The sequence below is a fragment of the Perca flavescens genome, chromosome 10 (assembly GCF_004354835.1).
Source record: "Perca flavescens isolate YP-PL-M2 chromosome 10, PFLA_1.0, whole genome shotgun sequence".
Lineage (NCBI taxonomy): Eukaryota > Metazoa > Chordata > Actinopteri > Perciformes > Percidae > Perca > Perca flavescens.
Window position 1 is genome coordinate 19,156,593 of NC_041340.1, and position 26,272 is coordinate 19,182,864.

General features: G+C 42.1%; 3 protein-coding genes and 3 pseudogenes across 13 annotated transcripts in view; all 6 read right to left on the minus strand.

Annotated features, from left to right (window-relative positions):
• The window catches only part of LOC114562568 (protocadherin gamma-A11), a 262,197-nt gene that overhangs the window by 18,859 nt on the left and 217,066 nt on the right, over window positions 1-26,272 (minus strand). The window contains exon 1 of one of the 11 annotated variants that reach the window (XM_028589027.1): window positions 578-3,169. The exons of 9 other annotated variants lie outside the window; for them this stretch is intronic. In XM_028589027.1, the coding sequence (XP_028444828.1) occupies window positions 578-3,031 (2,454 nt within the window). In that variant the 5' untranslated portion in view covers window positions 3,032-3,169. Of the gene's footprint in view, window positions 1-577; window positions 3,170-24,827; window positions 26,159-26,272 lie in introns of those variants that run through there. One more of the 11 variants, XM_028589035.1, reaches the window with a different exon arrangement.
• Window positions 3,730-6,255, minus strand: LOC114563244 (protocadherin gamma-C5-like). The gene has a single exon (XM_028590096.1). It carries the CDS (start codon window positions 6,244-6,246, stop codon window positions 3,730-3,732), a length of 2,517 nt encoding a protein of 838 aa, XP_028445897.1. The 5' UTR covers window positions 6,247-6,255.
• On the minus strand, window positions 7,392-9,879 carry LOC114563245 (protocadherin gamma-C5-like; annotated as a pseudogene).
• LOC114563247 (protocadherin gamma-C5-like) lies at window positions 10,740-13,226 on the minus strand. Its single transcript, XM_028590097.1, has one exon. It carries the CDS (start codon window positions 13,224-13,226, stop codon window positions 10,740-10,742), a length of 2,487 nt encoding a protein of 828 aa, XP_028445898.1.
• On the minus strand, window positions 13,651-16,605 carry LOC114563248 (protocadherin gamma-C5-like; annotated as a pseudogene).
• Window positions 17,215-19,869, minus strand: LOC114563249 (protocadherin gamma-C5-like; annotated as a pseudogene).

Here is a 26,272-nt window from a genome sequence, read left to right on the forward strand (position 1 = left end):
CTTTGTACTGTCATGAAAAAGGGAGTCAAACACAATCACGAGATGCCATTTAAATTCCAAGAGCTATATAAATGTAAAATAAAAAGTATTAAAATCAATGTCTGTATATCAAAATATGTTTTTACTGTTAACATTCGATTGTGATGAGACCAAATTTATTTTACTTGGCTTAAACTTTCAAACATTTGAATTGTTACCCCTTCAGTAAAAGCCATCAACAACAACCTATAATCGTGCCCTCCGTACGCCTCATGGGTCACAGTCGCTGTCCATCGCTGTGGTGCTGAAACGGTCCCCTCGGAAAGCTATTCAACATCAAACACAGCTGCTGTGCCACAAAAGTTGTTGAAAACTAACTAGACAAAGACAAATTAAAAGTTTTAATTTGGATATAAATGTGATATTTTTTATTTCAAATATACATCGATTAAGAATTCAATAAATATCCCATATTTTTGCAATCTAGCCTTATCGGGATTTTTCACTGTGAAAGCAAAGGTGTACTTTCTTCGCAGTTACTGTAGCTAATAGTCTTACAAAACTGTGTATGCCATTGTTTGTTCTACTCACTGCTCACCTGCTGGCTCTCAAAGGTCCAGGTGCTGTCGGGTAAAGACGCATCCAGAACACTGATCACCTCCTTAAAGTCATTGGTGCTGCTGGGCTTAATCAAAGTGAAATCACTGTACTCTGACATCGGAGACATACAGGACCTGAAGGACTGACTCTGAGACAACATGTCTCCTCCCAGGACCTCCACGTACTTTATAGGTCCATCAGTGTTGAGCTGAATCTGCAGGTTTCTGTTGGGGTTCTTGTAATCATCACAGTCGCTCCGTCTCATGCAGCAACTACCGCTGCTTCTGCTGTTCCTCATGCATTTAACCGCTAAGATGAGAAAAGTCACCAGAGACAGCACGGACACCGAGGCCAGAGAGAGAATCAAATAAAGGGTGATTCTCCCAGTTTTTTTGCTGGGTTCGGCCACTTTCTGTCGGAGGTCTAAGATGGGCTCATGGAGGCCGTCCTCCAGCAGGATGGACACCGTGACGGTGGCGGACTGGACCGGTTCCCCGTCGTCCTGAATCTCTATAAGCAGCCTCTGAGAGGAGTCGTCCTGCTCGGACACAGCGCGTTTAGTCCTCACCTCCCCTGTGTACAGATTGACAGTGAACAGAGAGGCGTCTGTGGCCTCCGCCAGTTTGTAGGAGATCCAGGCGTTATGGCCCGAGTCAGCGTCCACGGCCGTCACCTTAGTAACCAGGTGGCCTGCTTTAGCGGAGCGGGGCATCCTCTGATGAGAGAGGGAGCCCAGGGCAGCGGAGGAGGGGTAAATAACAGCGGGTGCATTGTCGTTCTGGTCCAGGATAAAAACATGGACAGTGGCGTTGCTGCTGAGAGACGGAGAGCCCTGATCCTTTGCCTGAACCTGAATCTGAAACACCTTCAGTTTCTCATAGTCAAACGAGTGCATGCTGTAGATGCTGCCGTTATCTGAGTTAATGTAAACATAAGATGAGACAGAAACGTCCTGCACTTTAGAGTCCAAGATTGAGTAGGAGATCTTCGCGTTTTCACCAAAATCCAGGTCAGATGCTGATACTGAGTACAGTATAGAGCCTGGTACCCCATTCTCTTTTAAATACACATTATATGTGGGCTGAGTAAATATAGGAGGGTTATCATTCACATCAGTGATGCTGACAGGTATAATCTTCTTACTGGACAGAGGAGGAGAGCCTGAATCAGTGGCTGTTATCTCAATATTATATTCCAAGAAGCTTTCTCGGTCTAATAAACTATTTGTAACCAGTGCATAATTATTAGAAAATGATGGTTTCAAACTGAAGGGAGAACCTTTGGCGAGTCTTAACATCACTTTACCGTTATTACCAGAGTCAAGGTCTCGCGCACTGATTAAGGCTACAACTGTGCCTCTTGATGCATCTTCACGTACTGGGTTTGGGTTTGAAGTAAGAACTATTTCTGGGGCATTATCATTAATGTCTAGTACTATTACTTGCACACGACAGTGGCCTTCCATTTCAGGAACTCCTTTATCTTTTGCAATAATACGTATTTCATGCATTGCACTGCTTTCATAATCTAACTGCCCTACCAAGGAGATTTTACCAGTACCTGAATCCAACTGAAAAATAGATAACAGCGATTGGGGAGTATGCTCAGCAAATGCGTATTCGATCTCTCCATTAACACCCTCGTCTGCGTCTTTCGCCTCAACTTTTACAAGCACAGAACCAGCGACACTATTTTCATGTACAGTTACATTATACAACGGCCTTGTGAATACAGGGACATTGTCGTTGTTGTCGAGTACAGTAACTATAATTTTTGCAGTTCCAGTTTTGACAGGGTTACCTCCGTCTAAAGCTGTCAGTAATAAATGATGGACACTTTGTTTCTCTCTGTCAAGCGATTTCTCTAGTACCAGTTCTGGAACTTGTCGGTCACCAGACAGCTCTTTCATTTTCAAACTAAAACACTCGTTTTTACTTAGAGTATAAGATTTTACCGAATTACTACCAACGTCCAGATCCTGTGCAATGTCTAAAGGAAAGCGTATGCCTGTGGCAGTAGATTCTGCTATCTTTAAAGATCGCTCCTCTGTTATGAAAATCGGAGCATTGTCGTTTATGTCTCTTATTTCTACTTCTATCCTGTGTAGTTGTAGCGGATTCTCTGTTACAACCTGTAAAGGCAACACACAACTGGCACTTTGTCCGCATAGAGCCTCTCTGTCTATTCTGTCATTCACCACCAGCTCGCCCTTTCCTGCATCCACGCCGAAATACTGCTTACCAGTCTCAGAGGCAACACGCAGTTTACGGTCAAAAATCTCAGATAATCCCAAACCCAGATCTTTGGCTAGATTTCCTACCACAGCGCCCTGTTTCAGTTCCTCTGGGATGCTGTAACGAGTCTGTCCATCTATTGTACTCCACAAGAGAAATAAATAATGCCACCAAAGAGCCTGCCATCTCCAGTCTCGGTATCCAATTCTCTTTGTCATCCCCGGTCCGTTAGAATACGTTATTTCCCATCGAGGAATTCGTCAACACAGCGCAACATCCAAAGCCATCGCCAGAATGGACACTCCTATATAAATAAATCCTAAAATAATTGGTAACAAAAGATATATTCCGAACGTCCTCGAACAAGCGCATCTCCTCTCCAGCTCTGAGCACTGTGAGGGTTACCGTGGTGAGACTCAGTGGGGGATGGAGTAGATCTCTTTGTACAGTCCTGTATACTATTGGCTCACAGCATCCATCTCTGCTATCCAATCACAAAGACCTATCTCTACTCATAAAGCTACTGCACCCCCTCAAGGTCGTAATGCATTGTGACAAATTTAACATTAGGGAATGCCAGATTTATATGATAATTGTATCTGTAAAAAAAAAAAACTCAGCGGATGAAAATTATAAAGATTTTAATTCTAAATTTCCAACTCCACTGTTCCCTTCATTTTCAAAGGATTTCTGTCAACTAATCATGATTATAATATCAATAAAAAATAACTTTAATACTTTTATCTGAAATAAATAATTTTACAAACTTCTATTTACAATGTATTAAAAAGTATTGCATAAAGTGGAAGCAACGTCTGATTAAAAATGGAAATAAATGCGCAGTGCATGCCTGCATTACTTTGAGTACCTTAATTAAACATATTTTCAAAATACATTTGTCCACTTTTCTTTCAGGCTATATACGACATATATTAACCAATAATGACGGACAAAAGCAGGTATACTGATTTCTGCTCACCTGCTGGCTCTCAAAGGTCCAGGTGCTGTCGGGTAAAGACGCATCCAGAACACTGATCACCTCCTTAAAGTCAGTGGTGCTGCTGGGCTTAATCAAAGTGAAATCACTGTACTCTGACATCGGAGACATACAGGACCTGAAGGACTGACTCTGAGACAACATGTCTCCTCCCAGGACCTCCACGTACTTTATAGGTCCATCAGTGTTGAGCTGAATCTGCAGGTTTCTGTTGGGGTTCTTGTAATCATCACAGTCGCTCCGTCTTAAGCAGCAACTACCGCTGCTTCTGCTGTTCCTCATGCATTTAACCGCTAAGATGAGAAAAGTCACCAGAGACAGCACGGACACCGAGGCCAGAGAGAGAATCAAATAAAGGGTGATTCTCCCAGTTTTCTTGCTGGGCTCGGCCACTTTCTGTCGGAGGTCTAAGATGGGCTCATGGAGGCCGTCCTCCAGCAGGATGGACACCGTGACGGTGGCGGACTGGACCGGTTCCCCGTCGTCCTGAATCTCTATAAGCAGCCTCTGAGAGGAGTCGTCCTGCTCGGACACAGCGCGTTTAGTCCTCACCTCCCCTGTGTACAGATTGACAGTGAACAGAGAGGCGTCTGTGGCCTCCGCCAGTTTGTAGGAGATCCAGGCGTTATGGCCCGAGTCAGCGTCCACGGCCGTCACCTTAGTAACTAGGTGGCCTGCTTTAGCGGAGCGGGGCATCCTCTGATGAGAGAGGGAGCCCAGGGCAGCGGAGGAGGGGTAAATAACAGCGGGGGCATTGTCGTTCTGGTCCAGGATAAAAACATGGACAGTGGCGTTGCTGCTGAGAGACGGAGAGCCCTGATCCTTTGCCTGAACCTGAATCTGAAACACCTTCAGCTTCTCATAGTCAAACGAGTGCATGTTGTAGATGCTCCCGTTATCTGAGTTAATGTAAACATAAGATGAAACAGAAACTTCCTGCACTTTAGAGTCCAGTATAGAGTAAGAGATTTTGGCGTTTTCACCAAAATCCAGGTCAGATGCTGATACTGAGTACAGTATAGAGCCTGGTACCCCATTCTCTTTTAAATACACATTATAGGAGGGCTGAGTAAATATAGGAGGGTTGTCATTTACATCCGTAATAGAGACATGTATAGTCTTCTTAGTCGACAGAGAAGGAGAGCCTAAATCGGTGGCTGTTATTTCAACATTATGCTCAGAGAAACTCTCTCGGTCTAAAGCACCACCGGTAACCAGTGCGTAATTATCAGAAAAAGAGGGTTTCAGATTAAAAGGAGAACCTCTGGGAAGCTGTAATGTCACTTTACCGTTGTCACCGGAGTCAAGGTCTCGGGCACTGATTAAAGCTACTACAGTACCACTTGGTGCGTCCTCGGGCACAGAGTTTGGTTGGGAGGTCAGAAAAATACTTGGAGCATTATCGTTAACATCTAACACTTCAATATGGAGAGTGCAATGCCCCTCCATTCTTGGAGTTCCCTCGTCTCTTGCGCAGATGTCTATTTCATAATTTGCATTTGTTTCGAAATCTAATTTCCCTATAAGACGTATTTCCCCGGTTGATGAATCAATATCAAAGAAAGATAGAACATTATCTGGTGTGTGCGCTCCGAATGAGTACTCTACTTCTCCATTAGGACCCTCATCAATATCTTTAGCTGTAAGTTTTAGAATAAATGCATCCTGTATGCTATTTTCGCTTATAGAGACTTTGTAAACATTTTTCTCAAATACAGGAAAATTGTCGTTATTATCAAGCACATTAATGGTTATCAGAGAGGTCCCGGATTTCACTGGGTTTCCCCCGTCTATAGCGGTTAGTTGAAGTTTATGAATAGGTTTTTTTTCTCTGTCGAGAGATTTTGACAAGACCAGCTCAGGGACTTTCCTACCACCAGACACATCTTTAATCTTTAAGCTAAAAAAGTCGTCTTTATTCAAAGTATAGGACCTCACTGAATTCACTCCAACATCAAGATCTTGCGCAATCTCCAAAGGAAAACGTGCCCCTGCCGCTGTCGACTCTGCTATTTGTAATGCTATTTCTTGCGAAGGGAATCTTGGAGAATTATCATTAATATCTTGTATTTCCACCTCAACTCGGTGCAGTTGTAACGGTTTATCAACGACAACTTGCAGAGTTAACACACAGCTGGCGCTTTGTCCGCATAAAGCCTCTCTGTCTATTCTGTCATTCACCACCAGCTCACCCTTCCCTGCATCCACGCTGAAATACTGCTCACCAGCCTCAGAGGCGACACGCAATTTACGGTCAAAAATCTCAGATAGTCCCAAACCCAGATCTTTGGCTAGATTTCCTACCACAGCACCCTGTTTCAGTTCCTCTGGGATGCTGTAACGAGTCTGTCCGTTTATTGTACTCCACAAGAGAAAGAAATAATGCCACCAAAGAGCCTGCCATCTCCAGCCTCGGTATCCTATTGTCTTTGTCATCCCCGGTGCGTTATAATTATTTCCCATTGAGGTTATTGAAAAGCAGATAATTGCCATCCATTGTCATAAAGCATTAATCCAAAAGAAAGATCCATAATCTCTTCATAAAGTAAATCAAGGTATTTCCTTTTTAACTTCGATAGGAGCATAATTTCCTCTCGTCCAGCTCCGTGCAATCTAAGTCTGTACGTTACTGAGGCTGCATGGGGGAGGGAGTAGATCTCTTTGTACATTTCTGAATCCTATTGGAGCACAATATTCATCTCTACCATCCAATAGGAAGGTGTGGTCAGCGCTTTTAAAGACACAGCCTCCCTTGAAAGAATTTGCCTCGATGCATTAAAAAGAGTGAAAGAAATGATAAGATGCCAGCTGTTACACGTAGCTCATAATGTTAATGCAGATAAAATGAAATCGGATTATGAAAATAGAAATACTGCCTGTGTTGTAGTTACATCAAGGTTTGACAGGATAAACTATTTTTGTGACTTAAATCAGGAAAAATGTATATTGTACAGCGTGGTTACTGAAAGTAGTTTAGCTGTTATAATCAAGCCTATTCAGTGTGCCGCTGTCCAACTATGTGGTGCTGAAACAAAATGCCATTATACGACTATAAAAGGAGCATTCCAACATTCTAAATTGCAGTACCATGCAAGCACAGCTAACAGGAAAATCTGAACTTTCACACAAGTAAGCCTTTAAAGCAGAAACAAATATTAGTCAGGGTGAGAAGTAAAATGTTATTTGCAAACATAAAGTAAGCGAGCAAAAGAAGCCTAGCATGTAATGGTTTTGATGTGTTGACGGAGATGGGTTCAAGTGAGGACGTAGTGATGAACACCTCAGTACCCTGTTTGTTGTTTTTTTTTTAACTGACAACACCGATTGAACGAAATGATAATATAACAGCATGTACTATTATACGTGTAATGTAGGTGTATAGGGGATTTCACCAGAATACCAAACACTGCGTTTAGCTTAAGAACGCAACAACAAAACAAAAAAGGAAGAACAAATGCTTGCGACAGATTACTTTTACCACACTTAAAGCACAATGAAAACACCATGTTATCAGAGAGCATTTAAGTATTAATAGTTTAAAAAAAATGTTTACAACGATATATAATTACACAGCAGGTCTACTATTGTTTTCTGCTCACCTGCTGGCTCTCAAAGGTCCAGGTGCTGTCGGGTAAAGACGCATCCAGAACACTGATCACCTCCTTAAAGTCATTGGTGCTGCTGGGCTTAATCAAAGTGAAATCACTGTACTCTGACATCGGAGACATACAGGACCTGAAGGACTGACTCTGAGACAACATGTCTCCTCCCAGGACCTCCACGTACTTTATAGGTCCATCAGTGTTGAGCTGAATCTGCAGGTTTCTGTTGGGGTTCTTGTAATCATCACAGTCGCTCCGTCTCATGCAGCAACTACCGCTGCTTCTGCTGTTCCTCATGCATTTAACCGCTAAGATGAGAAAAGTCACCAGAGACAGCACGGACACCGAGGCCAGAGAGAGAATCAAATAAAGGGTGATTCTCCCAGTTTTTTTGCTGGGCTCGGCCACTTTCTGTCGGAGGTCTAAGATGGGCTCATGGAGGCCGTCCTCCAGCAGGATGGACACCGTGACGGTGGCGGACTGGACCGGTTCCCCGTCGTCCTGAATCTCTATAAGCAGCCTCTGAGAGGAGTCGTCCTGCTCGGACACAGCGTTTAGTCCTCACCTCCCCTGTGTACAGATTGACAGTGAACAGAGAGGCGTCTGTGGCCTCCGCCAGTTTGTAGGAGATCCAGGCGTTATGGCCCGAGTCAGCGTCCACGGCCGTCACCTTAGTAACCAGGTGGCCTGCTTTAGCGGAGCGGGGCATCCTCTGATGAGAGAGGGAGCCCAGGGTAGCGGAGGAGGGATAAATAACAGCGGGGGCATTGTCGTTCTGGTCCAGGATAAAAACATGGACAGTGGCGTTGCTGCTGAGAGACGGAGAGCCCTGATCCTTTGCCTGAACCTGAATCTGAAACACCTTCAGTTTCTCATAGTCAAACGAGTGCATGCTGTAGATGCTGCCGTTATCTGAGTTAATGTAAACATAAGATGAGACAGAAACGTCCTGCACTTTAGAGTCTAGTATAGAGTAAGAGATTTTGGCGTTTTCACCAAAATCCAGGTCAGATGCTGATATTGAGTATAGTATAGAGCCTGGTACCCCATTCTCTTTTAAATACACATTATAATAGGACTGAGTAAAAATAGGACGGTTGTCGTTTACATCAGTGATGCTGACAGGTATTATCTTCTTACTAGACAGAGGAGGAGAGCCTGAATCAGTGGCTGTTATCTTAATATTATAGTCCGAAAAACTCTCTCGGTCTAAAGCACCATTTGTAACCAGTGCATAATTATTAGAATATGATGGTTTTAACGTGAAAGGAGAACCTTTGGGTAGTCGCAATGTCACTTTGCTATTATTCCCGGAGTCAGCGTCACGTGCGTTAAGCAAAGCCACCACTGTGCCAATTGGTGCGTCTTCGCGCACGGGCTGCGGTTCAGAGGTGAGAACAATTTCTGGAGTGTTATCATTAACATCGACAACATCTATCTGTAGACGACAGTGACTCTCCATTTCAGGAACCCCCTTGTCTTTCGCCGTTATTTCAATTTTGTAAGACGTGGCTCTTTCATAATCTAAGTCTCCTTTCAAATGTATTTCCCCTGTTAATGCATTTATTTCAAATACTGATAAGACGAAATCCGGTGTCCGCGAGCCAAACGAGAATTCAACTTCTGCGTTTGGGCCCTCATCAGCATCAGTTGCTGTAATTTTGATAAAACAAGTATCTTTTGCAGTATTTTCCCCTAATGAAACTTTATATACATTTTTATCGAAAACTGGAAAATTGTCATTTACGTCAAGCACTGTGATTGTTATCTGTGAGGTACCAGACATAACCGGGTTTCCCCCGTCTAATGCAGTCAGCAGTAGCTGATGAACTGCTTTCTTCTCTCGGTCAAGGGGCTTCTCTAACACCAACTCCGGGACTGTTTTGCCGTCCTCAACTTCCTTCATTTTTAATGTAAAACAGTCGTTTTTAGTCAACATGTAGGATTTAACTGAATTACTGCCAACGTCAGAATCTTCTGCACTCTCCAATGAGAAACGAGTTCCCACTGCTGCCGATTCAGAAATTTTTAAAGACAGTTCTTTTGTATGGAAACAAGGCGAGTTATCATTTACATCTTTTATTTCTACCTCAATCCGATGTAAATTTAGAGGGTTTTCTAGAACAACCTGCAGAGGCAACACACAGTTGGCGCTTTGTCCGCATAAAGCCTCTCTGTCTATTCTGTCATTCACCACCAGCTCGCCCTTCCCCGCATCCACACTGAAATACTGCTCACCAGCCTCAGAGGAGACACGCAGCTTACGGTCAAAAATGTCTAATAGTCCCAACCCCAGATCTTTGGCTAGATTTCCTACCACAGAGCCCTGTTTCAGTTCCTCAGGCATGCTGTAACGAGTCTGTCCGTTTATTGTACTCCACAAGAGAAAGAAGTAATGCCACCAAAGAGCCTGCCATCTCCAGTCTCGGTCTCCCATTCTCTTTGTCATCCCCGATTCGTTAGAAAACGTTATTTCCCATTGAGAAAATCGAAGTAAATATCCAGTTCCAACGTGCATAAGTTATTGCCATAAAAATAAATGAAGCATTTTTGTTCATGTCTAAAGCTTAAATTATTAACATATTTTTCAGATCCGGGATTAAGCGCATCACCCACCTTCCTCCAGCTCTTTCCATTAACGTTTACAGTGCTGAGGCTGCAAGGGGGAGGGGGTAGATCTCTTTGTACAAATCTGTATGTGGTTGGTACAAAGCATCCATCGCTAGCATCCAATAGGAAGGGGACCGAGCAGTCCTTTTAAAGACACAGCTGCACTTGTGAGAATCGGTCTAGATGCACTGCTGTGTGTGATAGGAGTGACATGTATTTAATTCCTCTGGTTCTACAATTCTCTTGCTTAAAAAATATGTAATTCATACAATCAAAGGAAATGTCAATTCCCAAAAAAAAGAACCAAATTGGGTAAGCTAAATCAGATCAAAATCCACATACTTTCTAGAAAGGCATGGTTAAAAGTTTAAAGTCGTTCTTGAAATCAGAAATCCCAACTATTGGTTATATTAAAACATGTAATAAAACGTTTGCCACCATTATAATACTAAGCTAAAATATTTCTGGCAATTGCAAGTTAATAATTATTGAAAATGGGAGGTTGCCAGTTAATAACGGCATTAACTAGTGTCATTGTATATATTTTTTAGCAAACAAGGCTGATAAAAAAAGGCTGAGCAGGCCAGCTTTCAGTTTTTACCATGAAAACACGATTATTAGACGACGACCAAATATCACGATATGTTATTTCATTTAATTTATATTATGGAAATAAAAGTAAAATAAAAACTATGTTGGGGACATGAAAATAAACATTTATCTGCTCACCTGCTGGCTCTCAAAGGTCCAGGTGCTGTCGGGTAAAGACGCATCCAGAACACTGATCACCTCCTTAAAGTCAGTGGTGCTGCTGGGCTTAATCAAAGTGAAATCACTGTACTCTGACATCGGAGACATACAGGACCTGAAGGACTGACTCTGAGACAACATGTCTCCTCCCAGGACCTCCACGTACTTTATAGGTCCATCAGTGTTGAGCTGAATCTGCAGGTTTCTGTTGGGGTTCTTGTAATCATCACAGTCGCTCCGTCTCATGCAGCAACTACCGCTGCTTCTGCTGTTCCTCATGCATTTAACCGCTAAGATGAGAAAAGTCACCAGAGACAGCACGGACACCGAGGCCAGAGAGAGAATCAAATAAAGGGTGATTCTCCCAGTTTTCTTGCTAGGCTCGGTCACTTTCTGTCGGAGGTCTAAGATGGGCTCACGGAGGCCGTCCTCCAGCAGGATGGACACCGTGACGGTGGCGGACTGGACCGGTTCCCCGTCGTCCTGAATCTCTATAAGCAGCTTCTGAGAGGAGTCGTCCTGCTCGGACACAGCGCGTTTAGTCCTCACCTCCCCTGTGTACAGATTGACAGTGAACAGAGAGGCGTCTGTGGCCTCCGCCAGTTTGTAGGAGATCCAGGCGTTATGGCCCGAGTCAGCGTCCACGGCCGTCACCTTAGTAACTAGGTGGCCTGCTTTAGCGGAGCGGGGCATCCTCTGATGAGAGAGGGAGCCCAGGGCAGCGGAGGAGGGGTAAATAACAGCGGGGGCATTGTCGTTCTGGTCCAGGATAAAAACATGGACAGTGGCGTTGCTGCTGAGAGACGGCGAGCCCTGATCCTTTGCCTGAACCTGAATCTGAAACACCTTCAGTTTCTCATAGTCAAACGAGTGCATGCTGTAGATGCTGCCGTTATCTGAGTTAATGTAAACATAAGATGAGACAGAAACGTCCTGCACTTTAGAGTCCAGTATAGAGTAAGAGATTTTGGCGTTTTCACCAAAATCCAGGTCAGATGCTGATACTGAGTACAGTATAGAGCCTGGTACCCCATTCTCTTTTAAATATACATAATAGGAGGGCTGAGTAAATATAGGGGGGTTGTCGTTCACATCAGTGATGCTGACAGGTATAATTTTCGTACTAGAGAGGGGAGGAGAGCCTGAATCCTTGGCTGTTATTTCAATATTATACTCTGGGAAACTCTCTCGGTCCAAATTACCACTAGTCACCAGTTCGTAATTGTTAGAAAACGATGGTTTTAGAGTGAAAGGAGATTGTTTGGGAAGCTGTAAAGTTACTTTACCGTTATCACCGGAGTCAAGGTCTCGTGCACTGATCAAAGCCAATACAGTGCCACTTGGTGCGTCCTCCCCTACAGGACTGGGTTTTGAAGTAAGCACAATTTCTGGAGCATTATCATTTATGTCTTCTACGTCCAACTGTAAACGACAGTGACCCTCCATTTCGGGAATGCCTTTGTCTTTAGCAGTTATATCGATAATGTATGTTTTAGAACTCTCATAATCTAATGCTCCTTTTAATACGATATCTCCTGTTATGTCATTGATTTCAAATGTTGATAACACAGAGTCTGGAGTGCGGGACCCAAAATAATATTTAATTTCACCATTAAGACCATCATCGGCATCTGTAGCTGTAAGTTTGATTACAAATGTTCCTTTGGTGCTGTTTTCCTTCATAGACACTTTGTACTCATTTTCATTAAATTTTGGGAAATTGTCGTTATTATCAAGTACAGTAATAATTATCTTGCAGGTTCCTGATTTGACCGGGTTTCCTCCATCTAGTGCTGTCAACAGCAGCTGATGAAGAGCATTCTTTTCCCGGTCTAATGGCTTTTCTAACACCAATTCTGGGACAGCATTAGCATTTTTTGTGTCTTTAAATTTAAGAGAAAAATAATCGTTTTTGCCTAGTGAGTACGTTTTCAAAGAATTGCTTCCAACATCAGGGTCCTCTGCGCTCTCTAAAGGAAAACGTCTGCCAAGTGCAACTGATTCTGGTATTTTAAGATGAATCTCCTCTGTAAGAAAACTAGGAGGATTGTCATTTGTGTCTCTTATTTCCACTTCAATTCGATGAGACTGCAAAGGACTTTCAACAACTACTTGCAGAAGTAGAACACAGCTGGCGCTTTGTCCGCATAAAGCCTCTCTGTCTATTCTGTCATTCACCACCAGCTCGCCCTTCAACGCATCCACACCGAAATACTGCTTATCAGCCTCAGAGGCGACATGCAGTTTGCGGTCAAAAATCTCAGATAGTCCCAAACCCAGATCTTTGGCTAGATTTCCTACCACAGAGCCCTGTTTCAGTTCCTCTGGGATGCTGTAACGAGTCTGTCCGTTTATTGCACTCCACAATAGAAAGAAATGATGCCACCAAAGAGCCTGCCATCTCCAGTGTCGGTATCCTATTGTCTTTGTCATCCTTGGTCCGCTATAACACATGATTTCCAATCGAGATCTTGTTTATAACAATGTATGACTCCATGATAATAGGAAATATCCCCAAAGAAACAAACTCACGATGTTTGAGCATGGCTGCAAGCTAAAATCCAGGTTTAAATCTGAAAAAATACGAGCTCATTGCCGTCTCTCCTCGAGCTCTTTGCATTCTAAGTGTTACAGCAGTGAGGCTGCATGGGGGCAGGGACTAGATCGCTTTGTACAGTTCTAAATTCTATTGGTGCACAGCAACCTTTACCACTATCCAATGAGAGAGAACCTGATCGACACTCTAAAAGTGGCAGCATCTATTCTCTTTGTAAGCTTTAATCTGAGATGATTATGAGAAATATCCCTGCATAATAATAATAATATGTGACAACATTGTCAATGTAAAAATGAAAGATAAATGAAAACCATCTTGCAGTCAGAATCTCAAACAAATTGATAACACAATCAAATTTTACATCACAGAAAAACTGTCAAAGAATGAAAATACATTAAACGGTTATCTATTGTCACTATTGCTGCACAGCGTAAATACATCAACACTTGTTGCGTTGAATGATCGGCTGTATTTCAGAGTCGCTGTCTGCTCTCGTGGTGCTGAAAAATTCAATTGATCAATCCGGCTGCTTGTCTACAGTAGAGTATGCGTCGATTGTTGTGCCTGTCTGTCCTCTTTCCTGTCTGTTAATTAACGTCATTGTGTTTTTATTATTTGTTTTCGCAGTGTCTATTGTAACATTGTATTTCAGTTTTGGAAAATCAAAGTAATGCGCTATAGAATGTTTTCAGACACAATTAAAATTGTTTTTTATAATTAGGTTTTTCCTATACTAAATAAAAAATGAAAATGTTATTTTATTCCTTATTTTTAACATCAATGGTTGTTTTCTGCTCACCTGCTGGCTCTCAAAGGTCCAGGTGCTGTCGGGTAAAGACGCATCCAGAACACTGATCACCTCCTTAAAGTCATTGGTGCTGCTGGGCTTAATCAAAGTGAAATCACTGTACTCTGACATCGGAGACATACAGGACCTGAAGGACTGACTCTGAGACAACATGTCTCCTCCCAGGACCTCCACGTACTTTATAGGTCCATCAGTGTTGAGCTGAATCTGCAGGTTTCTGTTGGGGTTCTTGTAATCATCACAGTCGCTCCGTCTCATGCAGCAACTACCGCTGCTTCTGCTGTTCCTCATGCATTTAACCGCTAAGATGAGAAAAGTCACCAGAGACAGCACGGACACCGAGGCCAGAGAGAGGATCAAATAAAGGGTGATTCTCCCAGTTTTTTTGCTGGGCTCGGCCACTTTCTGTCGGAGGTCTAAGATGGGCTCATGGAGGCCGTCCTCCAGCAGGATGATGGACACCGTGACGGTGGCGGACTGGACCGGTTCCCCGTCGTCCTGAATCTCTATAAGCAGCCTCTGAGAGGAGTCGTCCTGCTCGGACACAGCGCGTTTAGTCCTCACCTCCCCTGTGTACAGATTGACAGTGAACAGAGAGGCGTCTGTGGCCTCCGCCAGTTTGTAGGAGATCCAGGCGTTATGGCCCGAGTCAGCGTCCACGGCCGTCACCTTAGTAACCAGGTGGCCTGCTTTAGCGGAGCGGGGCATCCTCTGATGAGAGAGGGAGCCCAGGGCAGCGGAGGAGGGGTAAATAACAGCGGGGGCATTGTCGTTCTGGTCCAGGATAAAACATGGACAGTGGCGTTGCTGCTGAGAGACGGAGAGCCCTGATCCTTTGCCTGAACCTGAATCTGAAACACCTTCAGTTTCTCATAGTCAAACGAGTGCATGCTGTAGATGCTGCCGTTATCTGAGTTAATGTAAACATAAGATGAGACAGAAACGTCCTGCACTTTAGAGTCAAGTATAGAGTAAGAGATTTTGGCGTTTTCACCAAAATCCAGGTCAGATGCTGATACTGAGTACAGTATAGAGCCTGGTACCCCATTCTCTTTTAAATACACATTATATGAGGGCTGAGTAAATATAGGAGGGTTGTCGTTCACATCAGTGATGCTGACAGGTATAATCTTCTTACTAAACAGAGGAGGAGAGCCTGAATCAGTGGCTGTTATCTCAATATTATATTCCGAAAAACTCTCTCGGTCCAAAGCACCACTTGTAACCAATGCATAATTATTAGAAAACGATGGTTTTAGGGCAAATGGAGATTTTTTTGGGAGTTGTAATGTTACTTTACCGTTAACACCGGTGTCAAGGTCTCGGGCACTGAGCAAAGCTACTACGGTGCCATTAGGCGAGTCTTCGCGCACTGGCTTTGGATGAGAGGTGAGTATTATTTCTGGTGCATTATCGTTAACATCTACAACTTCAACATGCACAGTACAATGACCCTCCATTCTTGGACTCCCTTTATCTTTCGCACTTATGTCTAATTCATAATTAGCAGTTGCTTCGAAATCTAGTTTTCCTTTAAGAAATATTGTTCCCGATTCATGATCAATACTAAAAACAGAGAGAACAATATCTGATGTGTGCGCGCCGAATGTGTATTCTATCTCTCCGTTTTGACCATCGTCCATGTCAGTCGCTTTTGTTTGAACTATTAATGCACCTTCTGCAGCATTTTCACTAATAGATAATTTATACAACGTTTTCTCAAAAGATGGGACGTTATCATTGATGTCAAGTACTATGATAGAGAGCTGAGTGGTCCCTGATCTAACTGGGTTGCCTCCATCTAGAGCTGTCAACAAAAGCTTATGAACAGCCTTTTTCTCTCTATCTAAATGTTTTGCCAAAATCAATTCAGGGACTTTCCTTCCGCCGGCAACTTCTTTCACTCTAATATTAAAACATTCATCTTTACTGAGAGTGTATGACTTTAATGAATTACTGCCAACATCTGGGTCAAGGGCGCTTTCTAATGGAAAACGAACGCCCAAAGCCGTAGATTCCGCCACCTCCAACGTGATATCATTTGATGGAAATTTTGGCGCATTATCATTAATGTCTTGTATTTCTACCTCAACACGAAAAAGTTGTAATGGGTCTTCAATTACAACCTGCAGAGGCAACACACAGCTGGCGCTTTGTCCGCATAAAGCCTCTCTGTCTATTCTGTCATTCACCACCAGCTCGCCCTTCCCCGCATCCACGCTGAAATACTGCTCACCAGCCTCAGAGGCGACACGCAGCTGCCGTTCAAAAATCTCAGATAGTCCCAATCCCAGATCTTTGGCTAGATTTCCTACCACAGAGCCCTGTTTCAGTTCTTCTGGGATGCTGTAACGAGTCTGTCCGTTTATTGTACTCCACAAGAGAAAGAAATGATGCCACCAAAGAGCCTGCCATCTCCAGTCTCGGTATCCTATTGTCTTTGTCATCTTTGGTCCGCTATAACACATTAGTTCCAATCGACAAATTGTATAGAACAATGTTGGAATCCATCATTGCAGGTATTATTCCAATATACGATTTCCCACAATTACTGAGCATGGCTGTAATCTGAATTATATAAACGTAATTTTATGAAATACGAGATCATTGCTGTCTCTGTCCTCTAGCTCCGTGCATCCTAAATGTTACAGCACTGAGGCTGCATGGGGTAGGGACTAGATTGCTTTGTACAGATCTGAATCCTATTGGTGCACAGCATCCACCTCTACCATCCAATGAGAGGGAAAATGATCGACACTCTTAAAGTCGCAGCATAAATTCTCTTTGTGCCCCTTCACTTTAACCAAAACCAATTATTTTGAGACTCATGCGAGTCGAAGTATGTAAAGGTAGATATCACTATGAAATAATTATTAAAATAATATTTAACAAGAAAGATAAGCCTGGCTAATGCATCTTCAGATGTAAACAGTCACATTCTCCACAGTGAGAAGTCTTCCTTTAATCAATCACTAGAAACACGTCCAGGGAACACTATTTCTGTATTTATTTCTAAAAAGATGATCAGCAACAGGGGCGAAACACACGCTCTCACACACATACTAATAAACATTCCACTAAGAGTTGCTGTCCACCTTCGTGGTGCTGAACTATTACAGAAATGGCTTTGGAGTGTGAGAATATATTGACAGATGTCTTGAAAATAATTATTGTATCTGTTTTTGAACACAGCCTTGGCAACTATTATTTTTCAAAGATAGATAGATAGATAGATAGATAGATAGATAGATCTAATATTGAAAACGCATTTTGTTTTGCTCACCTGCTGGCTCTCAAAGGTCCAGGTGCTGTCGGGTAAAGACGCATCCAGAACACTGATCACCTCCTTAAAGTCATTGGTGCTGCTGGGCTTAATCAAAGTGAAATCACTGTACTCTGACATCGGAGACATACAGGACCTGAAGGACTGACTCTGAGACAACATGTCTCCTCCCAGGACCTCCACGTACTTTATAGGTCCATCAGTGTTGAGCTGAATCTGCAGGTTTCTGTTGGGGTTCTTGTAATCATCACAGTCGCTCCGTCTCATGCAGCAACTACCGCTGCTTCTGCTGTTCCTCATGCATTTAACCGCTAAGATGAGAAAAGTCACCAGAGACAGCAAGGACACGAGGCCAGAGAGAGAATCAAATAAAGGGTGATTCTCCCAGTTTTTTTTTTTTGCTGGTTTCGGCCACTTTCTGTCGGAGGTCTAAGATGGGCTCATGGAGGCCGTCCTCCAGCAGGATGGACACCGTGACGGTGGCGGACTGGACCGGTTCCCCGTCGTCCTGAATCTCTATAAGCAGCCTCTGAGAGGAGTCGTCCTGCTCGGACACAGCGCGTTTAGTCCTCACCTCCCCTGTGTACAGATTGACAGTGAACAGAGAGGCGTCTGTGGCCTCCGCCAGTTTGTAGGAGATCCAGGCGTTATGGCCCGAGTCAGCGTCCACGGCCGTCACCTTAGTAACCAGGTGGCCTGCTTTAGCGGAGCGGGGCATCCTCTGATGAGAGAGGGAGCCCAGGGCAGCGGAGGAGGGGTAAATAACAGCGGGGGCATTGTCGTTCTGGTCCAGGATAAAAACATGGACAGTGGCGTTGCTGCTGAGAGACGGAGAGCCCTGATCCTTTGCCTGAACCTGAATCTGAAACACCTTCAGTTTCTCATAGTCAAACGAGTGCATGCTGTAGATGCTGCCGTTATCTGAGTTAATGTAAACATAAGATGAGACAGAAACGTCCTGCACTTTAGAGTCCAAGATTGAGTAGGAGATCTTCGCGTTGTCACCCGAATCAGGATCAGCTGCTGCCACTGAGCACAAAATCGTCCCAGGAGCATGGTTCTCTTTTACATAAACGATATAAGAAGGCTGGGAGAAAACTGGTGGGTTGTCATTTACATCTAACAATTCAACAAGTATTATTTTTTCACTCGATAATGCGGGCTTACCAGAATCAGTAGCACTTATCGTTACACTATACTGGCTATTTATTTCACGGTCAAGTGGCCCATTCGTTACTAATGAGTAATGGTTAGAGACAGAAGGATTTAACTTGAAAGGGGATTTGGAAGACACACTTAACGTAATCTTACCATTGTCACCGGAGTCTGGGTCTTTTGCACTTATCAATGCAATGACTGTTCCAATTGCAGAGTTTTCTGGAACAGGTGTTGTTAAAGACGTCACAATTATTTCAGGAACATTGTCGTTTATGTCAACTATTTTAATGTCCACGCCACAATGCCCATCCATCTCAGGATTACCTTTGTCTTTAGCAGTTATGTCAAATCTATGTAAAGGGTTCGTTTCGTGATCTAAAATACCTTTCACAACAATAGCTCCAGTAGAAGGTTCAATGTCAAATAATGCTAAAATCAGATCTGTAGTTTGCTCTGAAAACAAATATTCAATTTCTCCATTTAGTCCTTCATCTGCATCTGTAGCTTTAACATGCAGTATCTCCGTTCCAGGTGTTGCCTTTTCGCTGACATTAGCCTCATATACCTGTTTTTCAAATTGCGGCGCATTATCATTGTTGTCAAGTACTATAACTGTAATTTCAGATGTCCCTGAGCGCACCGGATCTCCACCATCTACAGCGGTGAGGATAATATTGTGTACAGGCAGCTTTTCTCGATCAAGAGGTTTTTCGAGGACTAGTTCAGGGATCTTTCTTCCGTCCTTGTGGTTTTTAACTGTCAATTTGAAATGTTCATTTTTGCTTATAAGATAAGAGCGTACAGAATTAGGTCCGACATCGGGATCCTGTGCACTTTCTAAAGGGAATCGCGCGCCTGGATTGACCAGCTCTGCAATTTTCACCACTTTCTCTTTAGTAACGAAACTAGGAGAATTATCGTTTGTATCATGTATTTCAATTTCGACTCTATGCAGCTGTAGGGGGTTATCTAGGACTAGTTCTAAAGGCAACACACATGACGGTCTTTGTCCACACAGTTCTTCCCTATCTATTCTATCACTAACCACCAGTTCTCCCTTCCCCAAGTCCACACTAAAATACTGCTTACCAGCTTCCGAGGTTATCCGCAGTTTACGTCTGTACAGTTCAGATACAACCAACCCCAAATCTTTGGCTAGATGTCCTACCACAGAGCCCTGTTTCAGTTCCTCCGGGATGCTGTAGCGAGTCTGTCCGTCTATTGTACTCCACAAGAGAAAGAAATGATGCCACCACAAAAACACCTGCCATACAGGCAATTTGTTCAACATTATTCCTCGTTCCATAAATCCCATATCATTCCCCTACAATCCCAACTTCTTATCTGATTAAGTATAGCAGGTTTACGATCCCATGTAGATCCGTCCCCGACAGTCATGCTTTGTGTCTCCATATGCCTCCCTCCCCTTCTGTGCAGAATATTGTAATGGTTACGACGCAAAAGCTACTCGGTGAAATGGAGTAGATCTCTTTGTACAGCTCTGGATTTCATTGGTGGACAGAGTTAACCTATTTCCACCAATCGTGGCATCAGAAAGCTCTTCAGAACAGTGACGTAAAAGTATGATCCATAGAAAGATGATCCTGGTTATTGTGACTCTATCATATAAAATATCATTAGACTACCAATTAAACAGTCTCCACATCACCTACAACGGCTTATAAAACGAACTGAAGACTAAATATAAAAAACTATACAACACAATAATTATTGACAAACGATGTAGATAATAGATGACTAAGTCCAGTGCTCTATAAATAACTAAATGCCTGATCATTATATGATCATAGATGTAATGCTTTATGTTAATCCATCATATATCCTCTTGCCTCTATGTACCTGCATACATGCACATGCCTTTGTGGCTGACAAGGCTCTTCGTTGCCTTCCTGTGGCCAGAGAAAGCCAATGCAGCCTGCATACGTCATTACGTCTTCAGAGCTCTACACAAACCTCAGAGAAATAATCCTGTCAGCAGCCAACGTAAAATACCCGTATGGAGGTCTGTAGAGCAAATGAAAAGGGAGGGGGCCGCAGATGGTGTAGGAAGGCGTTTACTCCCGTTTTGCTCTCTCTCTCTCTCTCTCTCTCTCTCTCTCTCTCTCTCTCTCTCTCTCGTGTCTCTCTCATGTCACTTTTACACACGGCATTCATAGACTAACAATCAAATCATTCTAAAAACCGTACACCTTAATTAAGCAATATCCCTACGCTGGCAGCAGGCATTATACGCTGACATATAATTTAATAAAGCCCAAACGGCGTAAAGTCAGTGGTGTTAATTGTAAAATAATCCCTTTATAAATTAATATGAATAATACGTTTGATAAATACGTTTTTTCAACAGTCGTCTGCTTTAAATGGAGGTGGGCGACAGAGGGAGATGTAGAGAGGCAGAGACAACGAGAGGGAGGGGGAGAGCGCTTGAGCTGCTTTCAGCACCACAAGAGTGGACAGCGCCACACAGGCGGCCAACTACTGCTGCTGCATGCTGCTGAAGAGGCAGTCAGCCTCACCGACACTCAATGAAGACAGCAGGCAGCCAGAAAAACATTTCCTTACAGAATACAGAAATAAATATAGTAGATCGGCCTGAACACACCTAACACCTATTTAAGTGTTAACACAAGACATTCATTTATTAACGATGAAAACAAAAGTAAAATAATTAGCTTAAGAATGTATTACCACTTTTAAAATAAACACGTTTTAATACATATAAAATATATAGGCCTATTATGGCCTATTAATATGCTAAATTTATATTTCTGGTACTTTATCAATATCAATGAGGAAAAGCTGCATTCAGAGGTAATTAAATAAAAATAAAAATGTTCAATTATGAAATCCGAGTTTTTCTAATAAAGACTTGAATATTTTGATGGTATTGTGCTACTAGTCCCAGGATGTTATTTCCTGGGCTGTAGGCATCAATAAACACAAACAAAGTGTGATTCAAATGTCACATTTAGAAGCACACACACTTTTCATTCACACTTTAAATTTCATGTTAAGCCTCATATTGCATGTGTTCACTGTCAGGTGTTGAGCTACAGTACAAAGTGCTGAAGTTGCATAGATGGTAAATAGTAATGGACTTGCATTTATATAGTGCATTTCCTGTCTTCTGACCACTCAAAGTGCTCTACACTAAATGTTACATTTACCCTATCCACACACATTCATACACTGATGACAGAGGCTGCCATGCAAGATGCCATCTAATAATCTAATCATTGACACACGCATTCTCACATCGATGGCACAGCCTTCAGGAGCAATTTTCTGGGTTCAGTATCTTGCCCACGGACACTTCAACATGCGGACTGGAGGAGCTGGGATGAACCGCCGATCCTCCGATTAGTGGACGACCCGCACTCAGCACAGACTGAAGCGGTTTCCTTTTTACCAAAGGTTACTGATATTTTATCTCCATCCATTTATCCATTTATCTATTTTCTATACCCACATATCCAGTACAACGTATCCCACCATACACACAGGACAGCATGCACACTGGACAGGTCACCAGGTTATCACATTGCTAACATACATTAATGAGCAAGCACATCTGCATCCACACAGAATGAGGGTGACATGCACACTCCACAAAAAAAGGACTCAGCTAGCCAATAGATTAGAACTTGTTGTGAGGTGACAATTCTAGCCACAGTGCCACCCCATCTAATTTTTCAATATGAACAGTTAAAGCAAAATGTTAGTTAGTAACTTATCCTGTATCAGATAAACTGACACTGAATGATAGGGAAAACCGCAACGCATGTTGGGTGAAAAGCACTGTAATACAAGACCATCTATAAATACTACCCAACATACAGTATGTTTAGGTTTTGTTAAGACTACTAAGTTGGACATTTGTGTGTTAAATGGGTTGTATAGTATGTTTTAAAGCTGTAGTGTGTGGTGTAGTGTTGGTCTGCATTATATAAATAGTATTTTTCTAGTATTTGTCTACCTCAGTTACATATACACTCAGTTGCCAGTTGATTAGGTACTCCTGGCTAAAACTACTGCAGTATAATACAACAGTCCTCATTTTGGATGCTGCAGTTTGTAATGTTGTTAAATTGCTGACAAGTATTTCTATTATTTTGTCCACCCTATTTATATGAATGAGGGTAGGCTAAATAACAGAAACACCTCTCTATATAATACAGTACAATTCAACAGCACCACAACCTACAACCTCATAAAGGATCATAAAGTTGAATCAACACTTCTCTAAAACAGTTTCAACATAAAACTGAACATTATAACCTTCACAAAAGACAGGATGTATTGCAGGACTGTTGTATTAGACTGCATTAGTATTAAGTAGGTGTACCTTATAAACTGGCAACTAAGTGTGAAAAAATTACAATAAAATAGGTACTTTACATTTGGACAAGACATTTAAATAAGTTGGGAAACTTACTCTCTAAATGAGCATATAGTTGAATCAACACTTCGCTGGTCTTTCATTTATTTTCCCCTGACTAAATTTGAGTCACTTTGCTCTGACATTTTAGAATACTGCAGCTAGGCTTATGATGTCCTCTTAACATGCTATGTTTGTGTTACATAGTTTGCATTTTGCTGTACTGTAACTTGCATTGTACTCCAACATTGTATTTAATGACTGTAATGCCATGCTTTATGATGAACTATATAAAGTGGATGGTGGTCCAAAGCACAAAAACACAGGCCAAAATCCAAGATACAGTGCTGGACAGTATAATCGCTGCAACGTAATTCAGGCACGAGTTACTTTAACAGCTATGTTTCCCTGCTAATACTTTCCTTAAACCATATAAGCCTGTTAGTAAGGAAAGCTGTCCATCTTGTTATTCAAATGTAAAGTACTATGCCACCTTAAAAAACAGGGTATGACTGGAACATGTGTACAAAGGAGCTAAAATGATGATTCAAAATATTCTCAGATTAAAGATTAAAAGTTTAATGTATCATTTAATACAAAGAAACTAGTACTGAAATTGAATTGTCCACTTATCTACAGTATAGATTGTAAATTATGCCCATGTGATAATTCAGTGTAACACCCCAGTCACATAAAACATATCAAGTCAATTTTTATGTTTAACAAATGTTATTGTCCTGAAGGGAATTTGTCTTGGACGAACAAACAATATCTGCTGTTTAAAGGATTCAACACAACATAGTGCATATATACATACACACATACATAAAGTACACAGACCTGTGTTTGTTGCATCACTCTGCACGAACATGCTCATGTTACATGCAGAGACTGCCACTAGCCAACAAAATTGCACACTGCCCATTGTACAACATAATAGTCAACATAATATGTGCAGTAAAGGTAAGTCTCCTTATTAACATAAAATCCTCACACTGTCACACAAGCCGCTCACACTGTCACACGTGATCTGTTGTCAACAAATGGTCAATGCCTGATTGGAGCAATCATCAGTGATGATAGATGTTTTGCGAGGTATGTGAACAGATGTGTCGCAGGCGGAAAATCTGATTAACCTTAATCTGATTTAGTGCCAATGTGTAATGCTTGGACACATAAAACACATTACTGCTATAGTGTGCGTCTGGATTGGTGATCTAGAGTATGATGTGCAGTTGTCAGTGTATCAGTAATCAGTGCTGTTTGTAGAATCATGAAGGTTGCACCACTCTATGTGTTTGATGGCTGTGAACAATATACAGTAGATGAAAACTATTTCTTACCTTATTTGGTGAGTCAGGGAGGAGACAGGATAAGCACCAGGCAACAAGGGGGACATATGAAAAAGAAAAAACAAGAGAGAAAGGATGTCAGTTAGACTGGTGGTCAGCATACAGAGTCTGGCTTTGGGAAGTACAGTAACCAGCATACTTACCATGTGGCTAACAAAAAATGGGGTTGTGATTCATGTAGTGATGTATAGGGTCTGTAATGTCTGTTTATTTCAATTGAACATAAATTATTTCATTATTGGATTGTTCACAAAACAGTCTGCTGTGTGTGCACATAAACTATTAAAGTTTAAAAAATGTTGTTTGATCTCTGTCTGTGTCAGCCTTCAGTCAGTATATGGTGATAAATTGAGTGCCCAAAAGCACATACCGTCACAAAATATAACAACTAGGAACACTGTGGCTTATTGTTTAACAGAGAGTTTTCAAATTCAAAAGTATGATACATTCATTTTATATATTATGATAATAATATAACAATTAGAGCTGTATGTTCAAACAATACTGAACAGGGAATGGGACATAACCTTAAATTATGAAAAATTTTGAAAAAGATCCAAGCTGGATGTCAAGTATCAAACTCATTCAAAAGAATCAGGGAGCACAATGGCATGTGAGAGTGTTTGCGTATGAGTTAGTACGGGAGACAGAGAGAGAGGATGGAGCTTCAGAGAAACATTTTAGCATTGCTGACCTTGTAAGAGGGATGATGATGGAACAAAAATAAATAATATTGTTGAGAAAGACAGAGGCAGTAACTCTAGCTCAGTGGATAGAGAATGACACTACACAGTCCAGAGTTACAGGTCACTGTGGCAGCTTTACCAAAACAGATATACAGTCATAGTTTTGTGAATCATTTTTAACAGCATTCACTTAACAGTTTATGGTATGTTAGATTATGCTACACAATAAAAACTGGGTACAACAATCAACTTGCCCTTTAAACAGAAGCATAAGCATACTTTGGTACAGTGCAGCCACTTAAGCCTAAACCAAGACACTAACACAATCATTGCTGAGAGAACTGAAGACCACCCATGTATGTATCACAACTAAAATACTGCACTGCTGCACAAAGCCACTACCCTCATATCAACAGCAGGGGGCCTCAAGGCGATGCCCTGAGACAAATCAATGCCTTATTAATGAGAGTCTTTGCTCTGTGACCCTGTGTTTTCCACAGCTGATGTGTGTATGAGTGTCTTTGTGAAAGCAAAGCTTCTTAGACAAAGCAAATCAGCAACTGCTTTCATTAGACTGGTGTAATGTAGTTTAAATGATACTCTGTCTGTAATATACCTTTGTTTGTCCACATGAACCCATTTTATGTAATAACATAACATCACAGTGTTGGTGACATACATCCAAAAATAACACATCAACCAGAAAAACAAGCAACAAGGAAACAAAAAAGGGAAAAGGCTGTTGTTGTTTTCATACAACAGAAATAACGGTTTTAATAAGAAATTGGTTATACTAAGCCTATATAATGAACAATACACTCATCATGGACATGGATTTGCTGAAACAGGGGAAGGCAAAACAACAGGGCAGCATCAATCAGAACAAATGTCAAAAGCAGCAATGATAACCCTCTCCCTGCACCTATTTGCCCAAAAAAGGGGTGTCTCCTGCTCTCCCAGCATCAACAAATGCATGGAGCCATCACAGCTCAGAGGCTGCATCTGCTGTTGACTCCCTGTGGCTCAATGGGAAATGGTACAGCCCTGCCAGTGAGTCAGCTTGTTGCTATGGCAACACATCCCACCTCGCTTGTTCGCATCCCACCCTGCTTCCTTTGAGCTGGCAATGGTGGCAAAAAATAGCTACAAAAACAACATGGAGGATAAAGAAAGAGAAACAATGCTCAGACACGCACATTTGCAATTGGATGATATGTTTGTTAAATAAAACATGTTCATGGACTCCTGGGTAATAAA

What these genes read in the sequence shown, in the direction of transcription:
- LOC114563247 (XM_028590097.1), bottom strand. Translation starts at nt 13,226, where the DNA reads ATGTGTTATAGCGGACCAAGGATGACAAAGACAATAGGATACCGACAC.
- LOC114563244 (XM_028590096.1), bottom strand. Translation starts at nt 6,246, where the DNA reads ATGACAAAGACAATAGGATACCGAGGCTGGAGATGGCAGGCTCTTTGG.